General features: G+C 44.0%; 1 protein-coding gene across 2 annotated transcripts; it reads left to right on the forward strand.

Moving 5' to 3' along the window:
• Positions 1 to 646: 646 nt before the first annotated feature.
• LOC124174781 (LIM homeobox transcription factor 1-alpha) lies at positions 647 to 7,236 on the forward strand. 2 transcript variants are annotated; one of them, XM_046554254.1, is made up of 7 exons: positions 647 to 975; positions 3,680 to 3,932; positions 5,778 to 5,998; positions 6,103 to 6,302; positions 6,437 to 6,557; positions 6,632 to 6,763; positions 6,940 to 7,236. In XM_046554254.1, the coding sequence occupies exons 2-7, from the start codon at positions 3,724 to 3,726 to the stop codon at positions 7,140 to 7,142; spliced, it is 1,086 nt and encodes a 361-aa protein (XP_046410210.1). In that variant the 5' UTR covers positions 647 to 975; positions 3,680 to 3,723; the 3' UTR covers positions 7,143 to 7,236. The 2 variants fall into 2 exon arrangements, with proteins under 2 accessions (XP_046410210.1, XP_046410211.1); XM_046554255.1 differs by having other exon boundaries at positions 5,816 to 5,998.
• Positions 7,237 to 8,114: the final 878 nt, after the last annotated feature.

Consider the following 8,114-nt stretch of genomic DNA (forward strand, 5'->3'; position numbering starts at 1 on the left):
GAATAATTTAACTTTTTCAACGTTTAAATACTAATTCGATGCAATATAAGTTATTACTAAATATAAATTTTAAAGCTGTAGAATACCTTGACAAGTAACCAATGCCAAACAATACTAGTTCACTTCCGTAGCTACTGCACTAAGTATGACTTAAGAGAAAGTAACAAAATCCAATCAACATTTCTAAAAAACGTCAACGATCCGAATTCGCGTTCATATCAAGCGATGAAACGAAACCCACGTTATTACAACGATTTGCACATTTGCAATACAAGCGTTCGTTGATGTTCAATATCTGCATACATAATGTTCACAAAAAATGAAAATAAAAAAATCCCGAGTAAGGGACGAAGCTCCAAAGCGTCAGAGTATTCGAAAAAATGGTTGATAACTTATATTTCGTATCGAAACTACTTAAAGATACGAAAGCAAAGGCGAGTTTCACGCTCGCTAAGTTATCATAACTGCGACGATATCCGTGGAGGATCGCGAGGCGAGTATCAGGCTTCTTCATCGGCGGTTTGAGAACCCCTCGATAAGTCGGCAGGGCGCCTGTCCGCGAATCGAGGGTGGCTTTGGAGGCGGAGCCGAGCCGCGTCTCGCATGGCTCCGTCGGCGACCTCTCCTCCTGGAACAATAACCCAGGGCCAAGCCTAGCTCGCCTCTGCCCTGCCGCGGTGTCCGCGACTTCAGGATAGTGGAGAAATCCCATAACCCAACCAGTTCTAAGCCTTCTTATACCGAAAATAGCCCTCGGCCTTACCTGTGGCCTGCAATATTCCGACCTACACGCGCCTCGTACCCGCGGTTATACCCCCGAACAGTTTTTGCCCGCGAATCCAGTCACGTCGTCTCAGAGTCGCGGCTCCACTTCGCGCCTCCAGGACGACAGCGATTTTGTGGAATCATAAGGAATCCTCGCCCGTCCGATTGGTTCGCCGTCTGTGATCGCCGCTTTGGATAAACTGTCGCAAGGTAATTGACCGCACGATTAGTTTTACTTCTCAATTTTATGCATGGTACGATAATCCTGTCGTAACAATTTGCGTATGGTGAAATAAGGGAGAGGCAAGAAGGTCCAAGTTTAGCCGTTCGATTCGAGACAGATTTCAAAGACGGTAATTCGTGCAGGGACGTCCCTTCCTCGGGAAGAATGGTCGGGCGACTGGTGAAAGGCGTCGAAACAGAAAAGTGTAATTCGTGTTTCAATCACCGATACGTCATCGGTCCATAAATTTCTGGTCCCCTGAGGCCTCCGTGTTTCCACCACAAGAAGGGAGTAAGCAGAGAGCGGGTTGCGGGTCCACCCTCCACCCCGACTCGTGTCCCGTTTCCTTCCAGCCTTCACGACCTGCCGACGGACGCTGTTGTAACAACTGCGGCGTCTTCCTAGGTCGCCTGCATTCCCCAGGTCTTGGTTTTCAAAAATAGTCACATCGTTTTACACAAATTCATTCGTTAGCACGAACCCGCGTTTCCCTCCGTGTCTGACGACCAGCTTTCCTTCCTGATCGAACTTTTTCCAATTTTGTTCTCATTTGTTACACGTTTCGTTTCTCTATTACCGTCGGAAGCTTGATGTGAATTGTTTCTTTCTAATATCGTATTAGGAATTTTCTTGATACCGGTACCTGAATTGAATTGTTGGAATATGTGAGAGATATGTAAAGAAATTACTCTACTTGTACAAAATTGTCGTACGGTGTACATAATTTTTTTGTAAAATGGAATGCAAGTAGAAATTTGTAAACTTGGATTAGAATGCCCGAATGTTGCACTGAAATTTTCAAAAAGTTACGCGTATATACTTTTGTTATTTTCTGTTCATATAACGCATGAAAGAATTCAAGTGACAGAAGAACGTAAGATTTTTTCGGTGCGATTCTATTTTTCAAACCTGCATGATTATTAAATATTTACTGCTGTAGTCATGTACACTATTTTAAAATAACACTTAAATCTCATTTCAATCAAGCACCACACCGCCATGTTTTCGTTAGAGGATATTTTTCAATACACTTTTCAAGTATTTATTAAATTTCCCTGACATTTGTCGTGAGCTGCTCTGAAAAAAGAACATCTTTGACGAATTTGAGGTATTTTATTTGAATTATTTTTCGAAATTTTTGTTCGTTGATTCGATACTTCTGAAAATTTCATAATTATAATTTCTCTACTTTTGTTTTTTCTCGTTTTTATAACACTACCGTATACGAGTATCTGGTTCTTAGCTCTAGGGTTTCCCTCTCGGTGAAGTAAATAAACAATAACACGGTATCGCCGTTATTCATCAAAATTTTTTCCATGCATTTAAGTAAGATAAGACAATACTGCCCATAAAAAAGTTCCAAGTAAAAAATAACAAATGATCAAAACACCTGTTGGAAATTTTCAAAGCAGTGTCAATCAATAGAAGGATAAATCTTAGATCATTCAGAGTTATCGATTACCAGATTAGAAATCAAAATAGTTTAAGAGAATAACACCGATTCGTAATGGAAAATTGTATAACATTGTAAAATGGTACAATTCCGATCAACAGTGAAGTAAAACACACGAAATGATATAATATATATAATAATGATGTCGGATGACCGAAGTCAACGAAAAGAATCATCTCACGTAGAAAGTGTTTCACACTTAGCATACTTATTTTATATCATCAGACAATTTTCACCTCACACCGTACAACAAGTGTGAGTGAAAACGGCGCGTCATAGAATTACTCCGCACATACCTGACGCACCCTGAGCCCCGAGGTCACCCGCGTAATCGGGATTGAGATCAACCTGTTACGCTGAGGGAGGATCGATAACCGGGTGATTTAAGAGCGGAGATATCGTAGGCATAGGTGCGGGCGAGTAGAATAGGCGACACCGACACCGACGGCGAGGGCGAGCGACACCCCGTCCGGGTGTAAAATCCGGTCCGATCTCGATTTCATAATCGGTCCATGTAATCGGCTTTGAATGCCACCCAAACAAGATCAGCCCTCGGCAGCGCCGGGATCAGGGTGCGGAACAATTAATCTAGGCGACGACTTGGCGTCCTCCGTTCCCCGGGCCCTTCCTGGGGGTTCGCCTCGCGGCACTCGGGGTTGTTGGGGTCGTCAGGGCGATCGGGGAGGTCGGGCAGCTGCCGGCGGACACCGGCTGCTGGCACAATAACGCTTCTATGCACCGACCAGGGGAGCTTTGCCTCCAAGATGACGACCCACGGTCTTCGCTCTCCTCGCGGTGAGGCGTCAGCTTGTCGCGATCATGAGGGAGAACGGGGGAGAGCACGTCCAAATGGAACATCTCGTTTTTACACTTTTCCCCAGATCCGACTGCCCGAAATTCACCGGAATTGTTTTCATTCTTACGTATATACAGAATTCTCTAGTGTTTTAGTTACATGAGCATATTTCAAGCAACAGTTTAGACACTTTTCAAAATTCAACACCGGTTATACCCAGGAATGATGTTTACCCTTTTGCATCGGTAAAAGATATTGTTATTATCGGTGCGACGTGTTGAGCATCGCTTCATTAAAACGTTTATAACTTTTACGACAAGCATGGTTGATCAAGCTGGAACAGATCTTAGCTGAAAGATCACAAACGAATTGGCACAATCGAAAAGTGAGCCTTGACCGAACTACGATCATTTGAGTAAGATTGCAAAATTGGATTTTACAGGACGCGGTTGAGCGGGGGTTGGTTCGAAGGGCATAAGGAAGTGGATGGCCCTGCTTGATCCCGCGGGTCTAGGTATGGGAGCGATGGCGATTTGCGCGGCCTGCGGTCGTGGGATTGCTGACAGGTACGTGATGAGAGTAATCGAGAGGAGTTACCACGAGGACTGCCTTTCCTGCGCAGCCTGCGCCTCGCCCTTGGCTCACTCCTGCTTCACCCGCGACCACAAGCTCTACTGCAGGGCGGATTACGACAGGTACAACATATGGAGAGCAATGTTCGTCGACGTTGAAGAGAGTAAGGTGGCGTTAAATTTCGTACAGGCCTTACGATTTTTCGGACAAGGGATAAAAAGAGGGAGGGAGAGACTGGAGAGATGAGCGGGGAAAGATGCGAATCATGAAGTGCGTGCGGAGATTTTCTCGCGCTGTGCGTGTATAGAAATCGCATTGGCAGGAAATCCGGAAAATCGTTTTCCGATACCGACAAATTCTCATGGTATCGTTTCTCTGGAATACGGGCTTCTCGCCACCGCACTACCGCCGCAACTCTCCACGGGAGTTGGAACGCGCGGAAGCCTAATGTCCAATAAATTGATATAAATACGACACCCCTTATAAGGGGTTTCACCGTCGGCAGGATATTGGGGTGGGGAATATATTAATACATTACTCTAGGGCTCGAAGCACGTGCGACTCCCGCTTCTCTTCTCCTCCTCTCTCTCTCTCTTTCTCTGTCTCCTCTTGGCATTTTCGAACAGCTAGAAAGGGAGCCTTGCCCACCCATCGACTCACCCTTATACTATCGGACGTCTCAAAGCTCGGGATACATCCGAAAATATGCTTTATCAATATAGCCACGATCTCTTGAAATAAAAACAAAAAAGATTACTCGATCGGACGACGGCATGAATTTGAATAATCTGAACCAATTTATTTAAAATCAAACTTGAAACTAAACGCTCTGCGATTCCTGTACGAAATATCTTTAATTTTACGATTTTGTGAAAAAATTCTAGTAATATGCTCATGGAATTTTTTTCTCCTCCAGATTTCAATTTCTTTTACAGGGATTTTGATCTTCTGAATTCATTTGCTCGTAACGTTATTCTTTGCTTCCATGTACCCGGACTACGTTAAAACGTGCTGAATTAAAAATAAAATATGACGATTAGCTTGTCGGAACTTTTGTTTCCAGAGAATTATAAGTTTTTCTTAAATTCCGTCGTAATTTTGCGCAAAGTTCTGAACCAAATGGACCCGGAAATTATTATTATTCGTTTTGACGACGAATAGTACAGGGAATAAAAATCGCAAGGTGGGTAAAGAAGATTTCTTGCCGGTAGATCAACCTTTAAAACACCCCGTACGGGTGACCGCGCGTACAGGGGTTCAGGGGGTGGTTTTTGCCGAGGAGCGTAGACCGCCACCCTGCGATATATTTCGGGCATATTTTCGGTGGTATGCGCCCAGGCGAGGCCCCCCTCTGGGTCGACACGTGCATCTTGCTTATTAGACGGGGGTAGACGGCCCCCTTTGTTTGACCGACACCCCAGTTTAGTCGGTCGACGTGTCATCGATACAAAGTCCTTTATATTGAATCCGACAAACGGGGAGCTGAGCTGTACTTTTGACTGACAAACATCGCGTCGGTGTGAGTGCGCATTTCTCCGTTTTCATGTACCATGCGGACAGAGACGACGCCACGAAGCGTTTATCTCTCTCTATGATATAACAACATCGGTGGTGGATGAGAGGGCTACAGGTGTCCGCCGTTATCGCCGATTCAGATAACCCGATAGCACCGAGTCGAATAAAAGTAGCATTCCTCTTATCGTTCGTATTACACCGTGTTTGTCTGGTATTTAAGCTTGCTTCGGCACCCTTATCTCTGTCCCTCTATGGTCTCGCGACATCTATAAGCCACCGATAAAAAAACACGCAGTTCATTGGCTCCAGCGTGAACTGCGAATTGAAAATCGTCAGCCAACTCCTGTCGCAAGTTCCTTCGGTTATTTAAGCCTACCAACCGCGATATCACGAGATTCAGCTCATGAGGCGATCGAGGCTTTCGTGTAACAAGGATGTTTCAATTCCGACAGAATTTATGGTCACAAATGTCTGGGTTGTGGTCTCACAGTGGCTGCCGAAGAATTGGTCATGAGGGCTGGCGAGGAGGGCGCCTTTCACCTAAGATGTTTCGTCTGCGTTGTCTGCGGCTCCCGCCTTCAAAAAGGCGACCAATTTGTCCTGAAACAAGGCCAGTTATTCTGTAGAGCTGACTACGAAAAGGAAGTTGAGATGATGCAGGGTTACACGCAGCGTAAGTTTTTATACTGATCATTCAAGCACGCAGCATATCTTTCTAGTATGTATGGATATTGGATTCTAGAAAAAGAATCTAAGCTTTCGAGCCTGAATTTTCAGTCGGGGATTTCGGTTCTGACGAACTCGCGACGATCGCCAAATCCCAGGATGGAAGACGAGGACCGAAACGACCACGCACTATCCTCACCACGCAGCAGAGAAGAGCGTTCAAGGCCTCCTTCGAAGTCAGTCCGAAGCCCTGTCGCAAGGTGCGCGAAAACCTTGCCAAGGAAACTGGGCTCAGCGTGAGGATAGTCCAGGTGAGGAATCGATGCCATTGATGACGGTTTGTTTCCTCAATTATCTCCATGATTGAGGTATCAGCATGCATGTGTTACGAACACGAATACACAGGCGAGCAGTAACGGATTCAATCAATTAACGCATGGTCAAGGTATGGTTCCAAAATCAGAGGGCAAAGATCAAAAAGATCCAGAAGAAGCAGAGACAGGAGGGTAAGACGGACAAGGAAATGGATGCGGCTAACAAGAAGATATCGAAGGAAGAAGAGCACAGTAAGTTCTTGCTCCGTGAAATCTTTGCCTAAATTAAACTTCAACAAACTCACATATTTACATCGTCACTTCAGACAGCTGCAGCGACGTGGAAACCGGCACAGCCGAGTACCTTAGATCCGCCGAGGATCACTTTTTGCCCGTCAAAGAAGAAGTTGACCCCGACGACGTCTTCTTCAACCAGCAACATCACTCCGAGTATCCAGGTGAGGATTCTTCTCTGCAGTAAAAGGTATCCAATTATTATCCAATTATCCGTAACGATAAACGATGAATGCCTGAGAAGAGTGTCACAGAATTTTTTTCACTGTCACCTGGGATGTGAACCGAAGTACTTTATTCGGTGGATTCTGCTTTCTGATACGATGATCCGGTTTTTCAGGGGCGGATGAGAAGATCAACCACCTGAGGCTCATGCCGTACCCAACGCTGCCTCCGTATCATCCTAGCGGAGCACCTGAACGAAGTTTGTCATATTCATCACCGCTGCAAGGCGGTCCAGGTATTGGTCTCAACCCCATCGACAGGCTGTACTCGATGCACACGAGCTACTTTTGCGAAGAAGATAACGGTATTACGGAATGAACGTGAGTTGGTTGCAGTGAACTGACGAACGATCGTACATTACGGTTTCGTAACTATAAATGGAAAACGTGACAAATTTTGATTATACGCTTTGTATGGAGTATTACATTATATATGTAGAAATATATTTTATTGTTTTTCGTCACGACTTTAAACTCATTTACCCGCTGAAAATATGCGTCCCTTATCAACTAAGTCGGTGTTGGTAGCAGCAAATTTCGAAGCTGCATTTATACCTTGCAATCGTTAAGTTTTATGTAGCTCGTTTCGTTATGAGAATGAAAAACTGTCGTCTCAATTCGGAATAAATCGATTCATTGAAATTTTCTAACAATAAAATGTATAAAAGTGATCAAAGTGTAGAGGATTAAGACATTTCAAGAGGGTTAAATTCTTACAAAGGCGAATAGCACTTGCATCGTAATTTTTTCGCGTCTGTACATTGAACTTTATCTTGAAACAATTAGCTCTTTCGATACATACTTGTAACTATCAACAAAATATTACACCAAAATTAATATTCAGCACTTACGATCATGGCGATATTAAAAATTGGCTATTTTTAAGCAGCATGTAACTAATCGATGGTAGTGTCTGACGGTATATTGAATTTACTACTGGAACTGAGTTATCGTCAGCTGTTTTAAGCACGCGACTGGTTGAACCCCAATTGTCGGTAAGTTAGGCTTAGGGGTAGTTTTATGGACTGTCGATAAAGGGCAAAGCGGAAGATTCAAGGCCATTCGAAGGTATATTTTGCTATTTATTTACTGCTGGCAGTTTGATATGTACTGAACGAGATCTTCAATAAGCAACGCAGCTGATTGGCATTTATCGACAATAGTACTCTACATTAACTAGTTTCTAAATTGCCAAATTAACTTTTTTTCGCATTTTTACGAAAACGGATTGTCGCTTGAAAATTTTTATGTTTTAAATGGCAATGATATCTTAAAGTTTCATTATACTTCC

This window comes from Neodiprion fabricii, chromosome 2 (genome assembly GCF_021155785.1).
Source record: "Neodiprion fabricii isolate iyNeoFabr1 chromosome 2, iyNeoFabr1.1, whole genome shotgun sequence".
Classification (NCBI taxonomy): domain Eukaryota; kingdom Metazoa; phylum Arthropoda; class Insecta; order Hymenoptera; family Diprionidae; genus Neodiprion; species Neodiprion fabricii.

Bases quoted from the DNA above. Each gene is read 5' to 3' on its own strand.
- LOC124174781 (XM_046554254.1), top strand. From the start codon at position 3,724: ATGGCCCTGCTTGATCCCGCGGGTCTAGGTATGGGAGCGATGGCGATT. The intron at 5,999-6,102 runs GTAAGTTTTTAT...CTGAATTTTCAG, and splicing joins GATGCAGGGTTACACGCAGC to TCGGGGATTTCGGTTCTGAC. The intron at 6,558-6,631 runs GTAAGTTCTTGC...TCGTCACTTCAG, and splicing joins ATCGAAGGAAGAAGAGCACA to ACAGCTGCAGCGACGTGGAA.